Source organism: Temnothorax nylanderi, unplaced genomic scaffold (assembly GCF_030848795.1).
Source record: "Temnothorax nylanderi isolate EJ_2023f unplaced genomic scaffold, tnyl_v1.0 TNYL_tig0002_pilon, whole genome shotgun sequence".
In the NCBI taxonomy this organism is placed as follows: domain Eukaryota; kingdom Metazoa; phylum Arthropoda; class Insecta; order Hymenoptera; family Formicidae; genus Temnothorax; species Temnothorax nylanderi.
The window spans coordinates 2,291,916-2,309,824 of record NW_027249064.1 but is presented as its reverse complement, the minus strand read 5'-3'; the positions used below and the strand labels follow the sequence as shown (position 1 = coordinate 2,309,824).

General features: G+C 45.5%; 1 protein-coding gene and 1 long non-coding RNA gene across 2 annotated transcripts in view; one reads left to right on the top strand and one right to left on the bottom strand.

Annotated features, from left to right (window-relative positions):
- Positions 1 to 390: 390 nt before the first annotated feature.
- LOC139768963 (uncharacterized) overlaps positions 391 to 17,909 on the bottom strand; it is a 510,605-nt gene continuing 493,086 nt past the window's right edge. The window contains exon 8 of the long non-coding RNA XR_011717463.1: positions 391 to 567. This is a non-coding gene — a long non-coding RNA (uncharacterized lncRNA). The remainder of the gene's footprint in view (positions 568 to 17,909) is intronic.
- On the top strand, positions 2,405 to 6,781 carry Hasp (Hig-anchoring scaffold protein). Its single transcript, XM_071699411.1, has 5 exons — positions 2,405 to 3,654; positions 3,749 to 3,879; positions 3,958 to 4,198; positions 4,285 to 5,098; positions 5,340 to 6,781. The coding sequence occupies exons 1-5, from the start codon at positions 2,868 to 2,870 to the stop codon at positions 6,598 to 6,600; spliced, it is 3,234 nt and encodes a 1,077-aa protein (XP_071555512.1). The 5' UTR covers positions 2,405 to 2,867; the 3' UTR covers positions 6,601 to 6,781.

Here is a 17,909-nt window from a genome sequence, read left to right as displayed (position 1 = left end):
AAATGAATAATTGCGTAATCCTGAGAGCGACCTGCTCGAAAGTGTTCGAGCTTTTCAGAGAGGAGGCGAATGACGAAAGGGCGCAACGTCAGGGTAGGCGCGCAACTGTAAACCGACACTTTGATAGTCGGCTCTCGTTCTTAAAGCTGGCGAGGCGTGTGCCGCCCACCGAGGACGAAAAGAGACATCCTTCGAGAAGACTTGGTGGCAGGGATCCTCACACATGTTATATACATACATTGTATTTAAAAAAAAAAAGCCTTCTTGATTTTACTCCGATCTGTGCTTACAGTTAAATCTTTTTCGCGAGAGAAATAATGGACGTTATGAAATTTTGTGTCTTACCTTAGAAAATGCAGATCAATATTTTTTATAATTGTTCGCCTAATGACTGAGATCCACTGTTTCCCCTCAGTCTTTGCAGTCGCATAGGGAGGCGCCACGAAGATGTCTTTGAGCGAGTTGTCCTCTTGTCTTCCAGCCACTCCCATTTTCAGCTACCGAGTTACTGCCACTCTGTCAATCCGGTCTGATGCCCGCATTCAGAGACGGAAACGGCCTGTGACACTGAATAAGTCCAGAACCAGTCTTATTAAAAAGAGTTGACATTTTATATTAAAACGATATAAGTATGTAAATGAACATTATAGTTAAAAAACGTATCGATAATGACTTTTGTATTTTATGTGTTTCGTATTAAAATTAAGCTTTTCATATAAACTTAAGGTTTTTTAAACTGAAAACAGAAATGTATCATACACATATAATAAATGTAAGATAATTACGCGGTATACATCGCGCAAGTCTTAATTTCCGAATTTCTTCGAGAAGGATCGTTTTCTTTTATTCAAATATAAAAGCTACCCGAAAATGCCTGATTTGAATAAGACAAATGAAGACATCTCGGGGACACGGTGCAAGAACGATGAAGCCGATATCCGAGAGGGGATCACCTATGTCGCTGGGACGTCGAACCATACCGATCGATGGCTGTCGTTATGAAAACAATGACCGACATAGGCTTACTCTAACGATGACGCTTGACTTAGAGATCGAGGATTATCTTGGTAGCATGACGACTAACAAGCATAGGTTGGAGGTAGGCTCGACTTTGTCCGATGAAAACCGATCCCCCGGCTGCTACCCACGCTCATACGAGGCGTGCGTATTTCTCGTTCGCTATTCGACGACAAGATAGGCAAATTGTAACTTTGTCATGCAAATCGTCGCAACGCCGAATGTTAAATTGAAAAAAAGAAAAAAATTTTATAATATTCGTTCTCGTAACTTCATGAAAGATCAGGAGAGGTTAGGGGTGAACGATTTCATACAGAAAAAGAAGTGTCAAATCAAGACTTATATACTCGTATATACGCAACATTTTATAATCTTAGAAATGAGATTATATCGCGTTAAACGAAGAAAACTACTTGAATGAAGTCATTTATATAGTTCAACTAAGAAAAGAAAGTTGAGATGAAAAATTGAAATTCTTATAAGAAGATTATAGATTGTTGCGTATGTACAAGTACCTATATAAGTTTTGATTTAACGTTTCTTTTTTTTGTGCAGGCATCGTTTAAGCAAATAAAGTGTATTTTTTGCATGTCACGCAAAGAAGAAAGAGATAGGCTAAAGCGAACGCTTTTAGAGCGACAATTCGTATCCATTGCATACGTTTTGTGTTCGAGAGCTTAGGACTTCACAGGCTCGTAGGTAGATATGCATACTTACATGTGCAGTTTCTCTGCCTTGAAGCGCCATGGCTCGTTTTAACACCTTTGCCCGGTGTAATTTTTACGACGCCAAAACGTTTTCGCGGCGTCGCGTTTTTGCTCGTTTCAGCTCCTCTCTTGAATGTCGCCTCTCGCGTGAATAATAATTTTAGACCCCTCGGGTACACGTACCGAATTTTTTTTCAGCAAGCTATGCCGAAGCGACGAATAACGCGCGATAGTAAAAATTTAGTAGCCGCTGATTATACGGTATGATCGATGCTTTCCGCTTTAGAGATAATTCGCGATTTCTTTGGCTATAATTTTAACGAGCGAGGTTCGGTTGAAAAAAAAATTTATAAAGGCGAACATTACATTTCAATCAATACTAGTGCATTGCATTTTAAATCTGCCTTCATTTACTCTCTTACTATTTATGGTCAAATCACAGCCAACCAGCATTTAAAATTTATTTTAAAGATGCAGACGTTTGCTTGCACGCTACACATACCTACCCTCGCGTACCAAGACCACCGTGAAGAGCCGGGTTCCCGGGGTAGCTGCGCAGCCTCCCTTTTCATCAGCGCGTTTCCTCGCCATCTGCTGGGAGCTGGGGAAATCATGAGATGTATTGAACAGGCTGGATGCGCGCGGCGAGATGCGCGAATATCCGCGAATTCCCGTCAGCGGGGGACCGCAGTCCGTACAATAAAGAAAAAAGCATCCAGGATAGAGCGAGAGGAAGCGAGGTGGAGTCGGTAGGAGCGAAAGAGCACTCCGGCGAGAGAGACCGACGGAGAGGGTTCCTAATCCTCCTGGACGCCGAAGAGGCGGACTCGATTAATAGTCGCGCTCGCGAGAGAAACAACGTCGTCCTCGGCTGCAGCTCGAGATGACTTCCGCAGTGCTCTGAACGGAACTCCCGGAACGGTGCTCTTCGATGGACGATCGTGCTCATCTGAAGATCCACGGAATTGGCTCTTCACGGGACTCCGAGTAAGATGATTAGTTCGGGTAGTCAAGCGGTCATGTAAACGTCCCGTCGTGTCCTGGTGTGCCGTCGTGTGGTCCAATCATCGCATGGTCCAATCGCTAGTATACCCTCAGTGAATCTTTTCTCGCGGGATTTCGAAATCTCTTCTTCAGGCCAAAATGAGACCAAGCGCGATCGTTCTGTTGCTTCTGCTGTGCGCCCAGTTTCTCACTTCTGAATCGAAGCTTCGGCAACAAGAGGCCGTCGACGATGACGACGACGATGACGATGATTTTGAGGACGACGATGACGATGACGATGACGACGGAGGTTATGAAACGAGGACCGAGATCGACGACGACGGCCGAATCTACAAAAACCCGCGAAACTCACCCTCTGTTCTGTGCCCGAGAGACGAGGAGCAGGCGGAGCTGATGGGCCAGAAGTGTCTACGAAAGTGCTCGACCGACGAAGATTGCAAGAGTAAGAAGAAGAAGTGCAGATGCGACGGAGCCTGCGGAATGTCGTGCATCAAACCCGAACGTGAATGCCCGGCGTTGACCGAGATTGATCACGGCGTGATGACGGTCACCGGAATATTATTCGGGGATAGAACTCATTACGCCTGCGACACCGACTACTTTATAGTCGGTCTGTCCGAGAGAACGTGTCGCGCCGACGGCCATTGGACCGGGACTAATCCGTCCTGCAAGAAAGATTCCAACTCATTCTGCTCCCAGCCGCCGAAGATCCAAAACGCGCGCCACAACGGTCCATTGGAACAAACAACCTTCGATCTCGATAGTAGCGTGCAATACTTCTGTAATCATGGATACGTAGCAACGGGAGCGAAGAAAGCGAAATGTCTGCTGATGGAAGGAGCTGCTAGATGGTACGGGCCAGATATCACTTGCAAGCCTCAAAGCTGCGATTCAGCCCCAGACATCTCCAACGGATGGCACTCTGGTAAGTTCACGTAATTATGACCGATCCGTGTATTTAATCGGGTATTTAATATTTTGATACGGGGGAGATTTTAATTGTCGATTCTACTTTTAAGGGGAGTGCTATACGTATGAATGCCGCGTGTCGTATCATTGCATAGATGGTTACGAATTAGTTGGTAAAGCGGAGAAACTGTGCCTGGCGGATGGCACATGGACCCCAAAGGAATTACCGCAATGCGTTCAAGTAAGAGACTAAGAATAAAATTTCGAATTATTTTTCGGAAACAAAACCGTGTCTAGACGTGCTCAATATCTCGTGCAGGTCACGTCCGTGCAATGTCCGAAGCCAGAAAATCCAGTCAACGGCAAGGCTGTCTACACCTCCTACGCGTATAATTCCATTGTATCGTACGAGTGCAAGTACGGGTACACCGTAATAGGCGCAGCAACTAGACGTTGCGGTGCTGACAGAAAGTGGACTGGAAAGGCGCCTACTTGCCAGGAAATCAATTGCGGTTTGCCCGGCGTGTTATATAACGGTTGGATCGAAAACATTGAATCCGGTGGGTTATTAAAAATTGACGAAATAAAAAATATAAGTAGGCAATACATATTATAATCGTTTTTTGTGGAATTGTCGCAATCGCAGGCACAGGTATGGGCGCCAGCATAATCTTCCGCTGTAAGGATCACATGAAGCTGGAGGGCAATACTTCCTCGGTCTGTCAGAAAGACGGCAAATGGCGTTATCCTCTACCGCAATGTTTAGCGCCGTGCGTCGTCCCGCAGATCGAAAACGGTTACGTTGTTGTAGCCAGCCACGACAGAGATCACATCAACAATGTCACGGTGGTGGAACACGGCGAGAGGCTTCTGGTTACCTGCATTCCGAATTACGAATTCGCCGCCAACAGCACCCCGGTGTTATGCAATAACGGTACTTGGTCGATAGTGCCGAGTTGCTCGCCAGCCCGATGTAAGCAGATGCCGAAGAGTCCGAAGAACGGGATGGTGATAACACCGAAGACGGACCACGGTATGAAAGCGGTCTTCAAGTGCAAAGACGGCTTCGAACTGATCGGCGGAGGTCCCATGAATCTTTCTAAATCCGTGGAGTGTCGCTACGGCAAATGGATCGGCGATATACCGCACTGCGATCAGCTCTTCTGCCCGTTTCCCGGCTTCATCGAGCACGGCAAGGTCTTTCTGGTGGGCAACATGGGAGTTTACGATTACAGACCGTACGTCAGGAAGATCGTCAACAACAAGCAGATTATGTACGACTGCGACAAGGGTTACGTTCTCGACGAGGGGCCCGTCGGCGCGACTTGCATAAGTGGTTCATGGAGTCCCAAGCAGTTGCCCAAGTGTATTCTTGGACAGCACCCTCGACTTAGATGGAGCAGACGGCGTAGATCGGTGGACAACGTTACTCTGAATTACAACGTCACCCTAAATTACAAGTAAGAACTTGAGAATTAATCAAACATTAGCGCGAGTAGTCAACACTTAAGTAAATTGAAATCAATTTATATTTATAATTCATAATTTATAATTTATAATTTATAATTATATATAATTTATAATTTGTGATTATATAAATATGAGTATATTTTTATTTTATTTTAGAAAAAGTGTAAAAATATTTAATAGAAATAATGTAAAAGCATCATTAAACATAAAAATTAAATATTGATGTTTCAGAAAATTCATCGACTTCTTCCGTAAAGTGGGCAAAAAACTTTTGCATATGGAGATGAACAGAAGCCGCGAACATTCCAAGCATAAAACAGAGGCGAAGCTGGCGTCCGTTGGTAGCCACCAGAATAACACCAATGCGTCCAATCCGTCAGCTTGGAAAGCACACGCAAGTCATGGCAATAAATCCCGTTTGCGAGAAGAGAGAATGATCGATTTTCTCAAGATGGTGTATAGAAAATTACAGCGCATGGACGCCAGACAATCAAATAACTCTAGCAATAATACCATGCACGATCTGCTGAACGCAATGAGCAAGAACTTCTTTCACGTAGACCTTGCGGAGTCGCGACGAAATGGCAGTAAAGCCCGCTCGGATTTCGAGATACGCAATCAGAGGGAGTTCATTAAATTGAAGAGGGAATTCGAGCGAATCATGAGATTTTACAACAAGTCCATACGCTGGAACGAGAAGCAGAATCGAAAAGATGCGAAGAGGAAAGGCCTGTCGCACGCTGAGAAGCGGAAGGACAAGAAGAAGCACAGGAAGAATTATTACAAGGGCTTCTACGAGTTCGTCAACAGTTACGTTACCGAGAAGCTGTCGATGTTGGAAGCGCGCAACGCGACCGAGGAATTAATCAAGAAGATGAACATCGACAAGTTCACCGTGAGGAACGGCACGACTTTCACGGTCGGTGAGATGTACGCATTTTTCAAACATATCATACAGGATAGATTGAACTCGACGGAGGAGAGCGTGACCGTGGAATCTAGCACGGCACCGGGGCCGAAGGTCGCGTCACACGGCAATCAATCATCGACAATCCCGAGTAACGACGTTGCCGTGCTGGACAACGAGATTCCGGCCAAAGACGGGGCGCCCAAGCATCGCAGCAAGCGGATACGAAACGCGGCATCGGAGGAAACCGGCGCCTCGCGTCAAAAGAGGAAGCTTCTGTCCGTGAAGCCGACCAGCGCGGACAATCAAAAGAATTCGAGGAAGTCGAAGAAGCCCGTCGACGATGCCAAATCAAAACAGTTCACTTTCGACGAGCTGCAGGCGCAGCAGCAGAGTCGTTCAAAACGGTTCCTGCCGCTTTCCGAGCTGGATAATCAAATATTCCTCAAGAACTTGTATCTTAACGCTTACGAGGACGAGTATCGGGCGAACGTGAAGCGATCCGTCGACCAGATAAATCGCACTACCGGCTGGTTCTCCTCGAGGAGGCGCAAGGGGAACCTCGGCGCGTACGAGATCAATTGAGGAAATAATGTGTTGTGATATTAACGGAATTTACTAAGTTATTTACCGATATCAATCGATTTTAGGTGAAGTATACACTATATATATATATATATATACGATAGTTATAATCGTTGTCCCTCGTCGATATGCACTGTAACGTGTATCGCGCTTTTTGAAAAATAAATCTTTTCCATGCAAACGTCCGTATATATCCACATTTTGACCCTCGTTTAAGAACGCGCAAATAAATTGTCAATAAATACTAAAAGACTCAAGTTAAATCTCCCATTGTATTTATTACATAGTCACATATATAAAGAGACCACACGTGCATAATTATTCGATGAGAGAATAAAATTAACCAAAATAAGATTGAGTATGTCCCACATTACGCAAGCTTTAGGTGATCATGTAAACGCCAAGTCTCGATTCTCGCAGGCACCTCGATATAATGAGACATAACGTTGCGCCACGGATAATATCGTAAAGTTCTTTCCAAATTATTTATCTCGCAGTGCCTCGCGAAATTACTCGCTGCAAAAATGATTCGATCTCAGAGGCGCGGGCACGATCATAAACATTTGCAATTGCTGCGGCGTGATATCTCTCGATCGAGTGGTACCATGACGGTGATTATGCCGTAACATCGTCGTTGCCGTTGGGGTGCAATTAAGCCTAAAAATAAGTGTACCTCTCGAAACGAGATCAAGGGGCGCGGCCGAGGCGAGTAATTCGCGTAGCGCGCGACGACGCCGATTCTCACCTGTCAATAACGGCGATGTCATTAATTACGGCCCAATTATAATTCGTGAACGCTCGCGAAACCGTGTTCGATGCTATCGAAACGGCGCACCGCTCGTTAACATATCCGCCGTGGCCGTGCTGCTTCTCGGAAATCGCGTTAAATCGATTAATCGCGACAGCCCATCGCATTCGTCATGATAAGAAACCCCGCACGCCAGACGGTATCTATGATAATACGTTGTTAGGAATACGCGCAGAGTTGTCAAAGCGACGAGAGATTATATTCAAATTCGACTAGTCGCGCGATTCGAAGCAAGATTGTGCGTGAAGTATTCGCGTCTTAGTGGGTCCTCTTTCTTCGCGAGCTATCGGCGTTGACTAATGACGAGCTTTAGAATATCTTCGAGATATCCTCCTACCCCCAATTCGTAAGTGTACATGGAAAGTCAATTCCACGCGTAACGGGACGTGCGACAACGCCTCCGTGATAATTTTTGTAGGTGAAATTCGATAAATACTCGTTCAACGATGCATTTGAATTTTAAATCGTTTGAACCGCGTCAACTCGCGTCGAGAGGATACGCCGAGGAGACGCTGTCGGAACTGGCGAAAATCGATACATCGGGGGCATTGTTCTCTTAAGCGTCCGCGTAAATGGCGAACCATTAGAGCGCCTGCGCTTAACGAAAAGCTAAGCGAGAGAAAAATAAAAGTGCCGGGCACGCACCACTAATTCACTTAGACTGGCGCGTTCCTGGCGTTATTCCAGCTCATACGGCGATGATTACGCGGTCAGTTGACCGGTGCTAAACGTGCTAAACGCGAGGGAGCTTGTGGTAAGTGGCTAACGGCTGTGGTTCGACTCGGTATCCATTAGAAGCCTTTCACGTGCAACCTTTGGCATACACAGACAGCTCATCGTTAGAACTCTTAAAACTCATTAACGACGAATAATAGAAAGCACGTGCGTGGCGGAGTATCGCGAAAATCGCTCCGCGAGGTATCGTAATAAGGTCGCGTCGAAAAACCGGAGAGAAATTTAATAATAAAGTTACGGAGTGTAATTCTTGATTCTTCCGCGATATTGATATTCGCCGCTAATTGGCTCCTTCAGAGTACAACGAGCGAGGGTGTAACGCGCTAATAGCGATCGAGAACAATAATTCACGATAAAGTCATTGTGATTTGAGTGGCGAAGAATGATAGCCTCGAAGCCATTTCCGATTGTCCCGGCAACTGCTATCGATCACCCACTTCAGACACTTAGAAGCTCTTCTCGGAATCAGTCCCCGGATAGTCTCGCATTTCACCACCGCCGTTCATGAATCGTCGTGTCGTAGTCGCGTCGCGCGACAATGCGAATGAAGTCGTGCTCGGTGGCAGGAGGCCCCGAGTAACCGACGATAATCTCATTGAAAGAAGAGTTAAGCGGCGTCGGGCTTCCTGCCAATTCAGCTTGCCAAGTGTCGCCTTAGATCGCAGTCAATGCCGCTGCGAAATTGCTCGCAGTGGCTGAGGCTCAATGAAACCTACCGGCATTTCAGTCGAGGATTTCCCTAGATAACCCCGTGGCTCAGATAGACGTAGCAGGCACGCCATTGTGACTACCACGAGCTTGTGAATGGGACCAGCCCGTGCCTGACCGCGCTGCTCGAATAGATTAGAGGAACTTGGGGAAAAGGGTGTGCCGTGCCTTTCAATTGTATACTGGATGGACAATTGACCGGTAGGTCAATTGTCAAGACTTTCCGCAAAGTAATTTCTAGTTCCAGCATTCCTGGAACTTTCTACGAGCTATTTTACTTCTCTGCGAAAGTTCCGTCCTCTGCACATCCAACTTTCGAGGGAATATGAAACTGTTCGTTGTTTCAACTTGAGTTTCAGATTACTCGTTGCTGTGAACAAATGACGGTACTTACGTGGAAGTTGCGAATATTATATAACGTGACTAGAAACTAATTTCAACGTTTAGTCTCTGAAAGGAAAACCATATAATATCGTGATTCAATATATCTGGGAATAAATTTCGTAGTTCTAAAAATTCTACGGAAATCACTTTGCCATCGATCATCATTTTATTGATCGCGATGTGAAAATCTATATGCATACACGGCTGTTAGACAACATGCGACGCGAGGTAACATAGTGGCAAAGAATAATTATGCTAATAGAGCTGTCAAGTAGCTCATATATTGTATATAAACGATTTGTACACGGCCACGGAGGCTTCCTGTTCCGATGTACGTTGATAAGTGGCGTTGCATTTCACACTCTGCGTAGCTAATAACGCATTCCATAAGCGTTTAGATTAATGGTGTGAATCAACATTTAAATTTCTTTACAGGCCTTGCAATTTCTTTGCTGGCCTCTCAGCGCCTTCGAATAGGTTTTCCAGCGTCGTCAGTATATCTTACAATTTGCGATTCTCCGGTAGAAATTTCTCGCGACGTAAGTAGATTACGTAAAAACGTCCGGTTACCAATTTTTCCGACAAAGCATCTTACGCCCCTTTAGGAATTTTCCACCTGGCCTCGCCAGCGTATCGTATTATAATTGCCGATGCAAAAATGTATACTATTGAAATGTCGGGGCATATAAAGACCTTAAAGCGGCCTTGTACGATCCCGTTCCCGCCTTCATCGTTGCCGGCTATCCGCATTACACGTTCCGCCGAGCGTCATTTGCGTCGCGCTCTCGGCGGCATAGGAAATTAGCCAGCTGGCACAAGCAAAGCCCGAGATTATGACACTTTCCTGGCGGTCTTCACGTATCGACGATGTCGTCACGGGACATCTGGCGACCTCCTATCGGCCCTCGGTTCTCACCTTCCGAGGGAAAGGATTTGCCCGCTCGCTCGCGACGCTCGCTAGGTGGCCGTTCTTTTGCCACTTAGCGCGCTTTGCGGCGCGTCTTCCTCTCAAACGCTCGTTTCCCATGCCGCTCTGTAATCAGCCGCGCGTCTTGCTCATTAGCACGTCTTTTCGGCGCGGCCCGCGGATTTCAATGAAACGCTGGACGCGCTGGATCGCCAAGTCGTTGCCGCACGCGAATCGCATTCGTAATCACCACTCAGTTGAGCATATGAGACTTTTTTGCCACGGGCGGGCGGTGCGAAGACGGCTTAAGCAGGTGCCGTGACCATAATCGAGCGCGATCACACGCTTCGGGTGAGATCGCGTCGGCCAAATTAAATCGGACGAAGTGGCCGAGAGACGAAAAAACGCATGAGGTGCTTACATTCTTCGTAAGAATGATGGATTAATAATTGACCAGCAACAGTGATTCGCCAAATCTGCGAAGATTCGCGAGATTGTAAATTAAATTGCATTAAAAGAGGAACGCATTAAAGAGTATTACAGATAATGTGTTTAAACTGAGACGAGCATTCATTTATTCGATCTCAAGAACTTCCCACGAAATTTGGGGCGTGTATATATATAGGTTTCATTTTTGTCTGTATGCGAAATTTTTTGTTGATGGCACATCTTATTTTGAAAAAATTAATTTTTATCAAATAAAATTGTACATTTCAGTAATGCATTTAGATGTTCAAAATATAATGTTTGTATAACAAGAAAGAAATATTAATTTTATGATAGAATATATTTCTTTGTAAGTAATTCTTTTATTATAAAAATAATTTAGCAGAATTTCATAAAAATGTTCTTTCCATCAGTTAAGTTCACCAGCAGCTGTCCATCCGTTAAGTTCACTAGCAACTCGTGCGCACATCGCTTTTATGGTAAACCAATTAAAAGAGACATCCCAGGAGCGCACGTACGGGCCGAATTGGACCCACAGTCGTGCAATAAACGGGAAGAAAGCGGCGGATAATAATAAGAAGATTGGACATCGAGGTTTCGTTTCTGTCTTGGCGCAGATTTATCGAAGCATTGCCAAATATGGCTTTCGCACCTTGCTACGCCGCGTGTACCCCGAAGAGTAATGCGGCTGTCCCACAAACTGCAGATTTCGCGCCTTGCCCATCCGTTTAAGGTATCGTGCTTACGGGCTGATTACACGCTGGTTAATTTCAATAACGAGAGTCGCGCATGGCACACTATACCCGTATGAATTTTCGACCGGAGAACCGTACGACGCCCGCCGCGGAGAAAGACGGAAACAAACCTTCGCGCATTACTTGCACGTTTCGAGGTCATCGGCTGGCCAACGGAACGAAATTAACCGTCGTGCTTGTTACACTGTCAGCAATTAAACATTTTCTCTCAGCGTGCCTTCTCATTACGCGGAAATGCGCCAGCGATGGTGCATAGGAGTTTCGTGAACGATGAACCTTCGGTTTATTACGCTCGGTCGCCGTACGAAATATCGAACATCGGTCGTAAAGTCTTGGGCCTGGACAAGCCGAGGAGTCTCGACCTACAAAAGCGGGGCTCGTTAAAGAGATCCACGAATAATTGACTCTTTTCCGGGTGGCGCGATGGCCGGCTCGCGCGATACCGTTGAATAATCGATCAAGTTGTAGCGGTCCGCGTATCCCCTTAACCACATAATGACTGCCCGCCGTGACGTATAAACGCGCAGAATCGGCGCTTGGGATCGCCGAGGAAAAGATACTCGCGAATGACGGGCGAAAACGGGAGTTAATCAAGTGCACGCTGCGTAGCGCATGAAAGCGAGCGAGCGAGCGACCCGCTTTAATTGACACGTACGCCCGCTTTCCCGTCGCACCGCGACCGAAATTGAATCTCTTTGACCGCTGAAAACCACGCGAATATCATTGCATACAGTACAAAGGCATCGGCTTTCAAAATATTCACGAGGACATCTCACTCGGCGTCAATATTACATTCGTCGTTTATATTTATTTGTGATTTTTATAATGAGAGAACTTGCTTAGATTCCGGTTTCGTTCGACAGCTTATTCGAACTGCGTGTTACGCGAGAGGATTAACTGCGAAAGTCACGGTCCCGTGAATATAATTCCGAGTCTTCTGAAATAATGAGATAGATCTGGATCGTCGGCGGTGCATCCATTTGGAGCGAGCGGATGAATTTTTTTTTCCGGCTGGATGGATTTCTCATGGTTCTCTCATGGATCATGGGATTTGAAAATGAATTAAATCCCATCGCGTGAGGCCGTTTCAATTCGAGACGCGTTTACTCGTCGGAGAACGAGCCTGACCGGTGGTCTCCGTTCGTATCTCGCGTAGAAAGCACCGCTTATTGTGAACTGCTCCATGTGAATCCACTCTCACTCTCTCTCTCTCTCTCCCTCTCACACACACGCACACTCTCGTCGCGCTGGTCTCTAAACGCGGTGGATCTTTTTATAACCGGATTTACAGGCGCACAGGTGGCACGACTAAATGTACATGTAGGGATGAAGAGAACGCGTCGGGACATTGTACGACTCGAGATTCGGATTGCATCGAAATTGCGCTCTACGGATGGGCTCTTCAGGTGGACGCAGTGATCTCTGGCTCGAGATTGAATCGGATTCCGAGTCGGATTCGAATTAAACCTGCAGTTATTTACACATGAAAGAAATATGACGCTCTATATGACTCCTATTTGATGTGGAAATAATGAATACAAATAGTTAATGCATGATTTGTCATTTTAATACATCAACATTCACATTTCTTGTAGATAATTGCAAACAATATTTTCTATTCGATAGCAACAAATCGCTGCAGCTGGTAATGCAAAAAAGAAAAAGTTAATCATTGAGTTTCTAATTTACAGTGAAGGTCGTACAAATAAATGCGTCAGTATAAACTTCGTTTCTAAGAAAGGTACTATCGAGGAAAAAATAAGATATCCGCGGCGAATCCTGCGGCTTTAATTGGAATTAGATTAGATCCAATTTATACCCAATTAACTGGAAAGACGGCATCTGGATAGAGAGACTGTTCCGCTCAGAACTCTCAAGTATATATTTCGGATTCGAGAAGGGATTCCACGAGAATTGGACACGCTAGCTTTCAAAGTTGATCCACCCTCGTCGTTGATAAGTATTGCCCGCCAACCAGCCGAGTACCATTTCGAATCAAGGACGTCTCGATTTCTTTTCCGGAGATTGGAAAGGAAGCGCTCCCTAATATTACGAACGTGCAAAAGGCCGAAACGATCGTGGAATTCCTAATTCGAAAGCTAGCCAGCCGAATCCTTTTAATCGAAGTATATAACGATGTCCTTGTATTGGAACGCAGCCGCGATGAATCTAAACCAACGACCGACAACGTGATCCCCTGTCTTCCTCTCGTTGTGAACGACTCCTCGCGTCAGTCTATCGCGTGGGGGAGACCTGAAAGAACGCGTTGTTTTAGACAGCGAATGCTGCCCGTCACCGTTCTCGACGCTCTTCATCAACGAATAATGATGAGTCTTATACCTTGAGACAGGGCGCGGCGATGAATAGCTCGCTTGTGAGATTTTGTGGTCATGGAGAATTTTTATTACGAACCTTTGTATGCGGTTGGCTATAAATATCGCGCGATTTTGGAGGAAACGCGAGAGGGGTACCGGTTCCCGACAGGAAATGTTCGAAATCGCTCGTGAAGATGACTCTTTAATCTTTGTGCAGTTACTGTGTCTTCGGAATAAAAATGCGAAATAAAAAGTGGAAACATAAGAAAGACATTCATTATTTAATACGGAAGAATTTTAAATTTGTTTCATACGTTGTCTATAGACAATTATGCCTAATTATTGACGCTTTATCCGACTGATGAGACTTAAAAAAGATTTATTCTTCTTTTTTTTTGTTCGATAATAGATCATAAGTCAATACGGACTCACGAGGTCGCTGGTTTCCAATTTTTATGATGTGACGCGGGATTCCAGCTGTCGACAGGATGTTTACGAGCGGTGGAGGGAATATTTCTTACAAAAATTCCGTGATATTCCGTCGGGCACGTGGTAGTGTAAGATAAAGCTTTAAATTCTGTAGAACATATTCCCACCGACCGGCTCGTAAAATCTGGTCGACGTGGCTACAAAGCGGCGGCGGCGGCGGCGGCGGCGGCCGATGGTCCGCCATCGAAGGCGCTAATCGATACTCACGACCGAAGAGTAACGAAGGATTCGCTTATGACCTCCGACCCTTTTAGTGCGGCGTTACCGTAGGTACGATTTAACGACAATGCTACTAAAGTAGCGTTTGCCGAGATAACGAAGTAGTGAGGATAAAGTAACGTCGGCGAAAGTGTGACACGCACTGTAAGATATTAAATGTATAAAAAAAAACGCGAGTTTCCGAGGTGCAGGCATACATAAATGGCAGCAGATGAGTTTTAATATCAGCTTAGTCTTAGCTTCTTTATTCTTCAATGCTTGCTTTTTTATTTTACAATGTCTCTCTGTATGTGTGTGTATAGTACAAATCATAAAAAAGAAATCTTAAAAGTAACACTGACTACATTTAGACATGCGTTCAATAGTAAGAGTCAAATAAATTGCACACAGTTCTTGTAATATATCAGCTTCTTTTATCATGTATACCTACTCATTTATTTAATAGCATATTAAATAAACGAGTTTTTAGATGACTTTAGAGAAAATGATAGATTTCAGTTATCTTCCATCTTCACACACATCTTATACAACACAGTTGTGCGCGCACGCGCACCTATACACACACGCACAGGGGAATGGCGCGAAAAGATTATTTTCTCCAATTCGCGCTTCTTTCTCGACGAAGGACGTCAAGTCGGTGGAATGTTTCTCGCATCAGCAGCTCATGTTGTCCTTCCTCATGGTCCAAGGGTCGCTCAAATTATAATTCCTCGATCCGGCGGGAGAGTGGACGGCGAGAGGGACGGCGCGGGGGTAAGTAGTGGGAACTCTTCTGTGGTTCCAGGAGAGGAGGACAAAATAGTCGCTACTTGATGGCGACTTAAGGTGATTTTGAATGGTGCCTAACGACTTCGAGCCGCGTCATGGGGCCCTGTATGCGACTGCCGCGCCAAATAATACGGAGTCACGCTGGGCAACGTGTCCCGATGTCACGATGGTGAACGGCTACGGTGAAGATAATGTCCTCCCACACGGCCGTCAGTTCGCTATTCCGTGGTTCTTAACCTCTCACCCCACCACCGGGGGGTGGGGGGTGGGGAGGTGTCTTTTTTCTTAAATCTCGCGGCGTCCCGCATAATGAAGCTCGCCGGATGCGCGGCGGAGAACTTTATTGCGAATTAATGTTTTTTTTTCTCTCGGTTTCTCTCGACGGTATGCGGTCTACCTGGCTCGCGATTCAAATGTCACTAGCTGGACTCGATTAATTGTGCACCAGCGCGTGTGTCCACGCCTTCGCGTGATAAATTGGCTCCTACCTACCTGCGATCGGTGGGAGCCGAGAGGACGTTCCATTAATTAAATTCGCCGATAAGCGCAAACATTACTTAACGGGCCCGCGTAGCCTATTAACATTTATGTTGGGCAAACGTTACTTTGGCCGGAATTAAATGTCTAGACTCGGAGCGAGTCCGGTTTCCAGATGCTGCTGATGCGGGACAACGCGTTACGTTATTACGCGCAATAAATCATGCTTCGGCCGTGCGTGGAGTTCGCCTCGCGCCACCCGCTTAGCAAACGGGTTAATCAATTTCGTTTTGGCAGCCAATGCTATCTTAACGGTTTATCTTCAGCGGTTGATCAGCATTGATGGTTACAAAAGAGGTGCGTTACGTTAAATTTAATATTAAGCGCACACGTTGTGAATCTTCACAAAGCTTGCCGCAATCATCAATATATTCTCGTCATATGTCGTGTGTCTCGCCGCGGAGGAAACCGCCGCCGCCGCCGCCGCCGCGGCGATTCAGTTGTTTTAGGATCGCGGGGCTCGAAGGTGCCTGACTGGCAAGAAAAGAGCCCGAAGGTGGACTCGGCGAGAATGGCTACGGATGGCGAAGTTTGTTTTTATTGGTCCGAGAGGGGAATCTTCATCGGCGTGCGATTCCTTTGACGGATGGTCGCCCGCGCTCTCTTTCTTCCTTTCTCTCTCTTTCTCTCTTTCTCTTTCTCTGTGGTAGAAAAATAATGATGTCCCCGGGCATGGGACGACCAAGTCAAGGATTGCTTTAGTGTCCCCGGCACGTCCAGTCGGTGACGGGCTCTGAGAAAATAATCGCGTTTTCCAGTATTTACAAGTATCTCACGAAATATCGTGTACCAAGTAAAATGCACGATTCCGTCTGGCACATAAGTTTATTTTTCGACGGGGAGTCGAGAGGACTCACTTGGTCCCCCTGCGCGTGACGTGACTTTCGGACCCTAGGGACTGATGACAGGATCGTATTCTCCTCGACGCGACCTCACGAGCAACACGTATTACAATGTTTTCTCGAACGCTGTAGGATTACTCACAGGAAATAGGATTAAATTACCCTTCCCTTTCTTTAATACGGCGTTTTAAGGTTTTAATATTTTTTCTTTCCCCTTTTTAATGCATATTATTTTCTTAACATAATTATTTTTACAGTTGCAGATACAATCCGACTGTGAATAAACAAAAGATCGTGAATAATGTCTGACATGAAAAACTGGCTGATCAAACTTCTCTACCGTATAGACGACCTTGTCATGTTTCACTAGTAATATTCAAAAGCTGCTTGACATTGCCTTACATTCGGCACAAAGGTTACGTAACGTCTCTTTGCCATAATTTATTCGTATTAAATGACCAGAAATAGGTCACCAGTCCATGGATTTGCATACTACGAAATAATTTGGCGGACTCGTCTGCCGTGCGATCAAAGTGGACCGACAGAAATCTGCGAAAGAAAGCGAAACTGTCGGGTTACAATAATAGGACTCTCCGGTGTTTTGTCCAACCTAAGGACAACTGTGCGAATCTAATTGTTTACGTTTTGCAAGAGATTTCTGCATTGGCAACATGACGTCGTCTTTGAGTAACCGACAATAGAGTGAAAGAGATAAAATATTTAAGGTAGGGAAACGATTGGAAACTTATTCTAAAACTGACTTCAAGTGATTTAAGAAAATAAACGGTTAAATGTAAAGAAAACTGTGGGTAAATGGCAACCCGTTAAATCAGCGGCAAGCATAAAGTTAAACTTTCGAAAAAGTCGCGTTTGCGTAATAATAAAATTTTTACAGTTCCTTCCTTGATAAATGTTAGTTCAAAGTTTAATTAGATTTTCACGTTATCAATTCGTTACATTATTCCACCCGGTCAGTTGTGACAGTTTTGCAATCTTTTCATTTTAGTAATGTGAAACTTTCAAAGGTACAACGTTACCAACCGTTCTCTTACGTTATAACATTCTCCACGCGCAAACATCTGCCGGTGCTTGAAGTTGCGATACGGAGTCGCGCGGAATTCCATAACTAGATAGGAGAAATAGCGAGAGTGCGACGGGTAAGAGGCAACGATATATAGGATATGGAGGAACAAAGAGAGACGCGTACGCGGCTCCGCCACCTGTCCCATCGTCTAAGAATAGAGCAACAACGTAGCAGCGCGAGAAGAGCAGCATCGTCGGCAAGATGCTACATGCTCGCCGGGTCATGCGCCGGTTCTCTTTCTCCTTTTTCTCATCCTTATGCCCTATCCCCGGAGGCAAGAGTCGGCCGCCTCTCTTCGTCTTCGAGCATTT

What these genes read in the sequence shown, in the direction of transcription:
- Hasp (XM_071699411.1), top strand. Translation starts at nt 2,868, where the DNA reads ATGAGACCAAGCGCGATCGTTCTGTTGCTTCTGCTGTGCGCCCAGTTT. An exon ending in GATCGAAAACATTGAATCCG is followed by an intron (nt 4,199 to 4,284) that starts GTGGGTTATTAA and finishes TCGCAATCGCAG; the next exon opens with GCACAGGTATGGGCGCCAGC. An exon ending in AACGTCACCCTAAATTACAA is followed by an intron (nt 5,099 to 5,339) that starts GTAAGAACTTGA and finishes TTGATGTTTCAG; the next exon opens with AAAATTCATCGACTTCTTCC.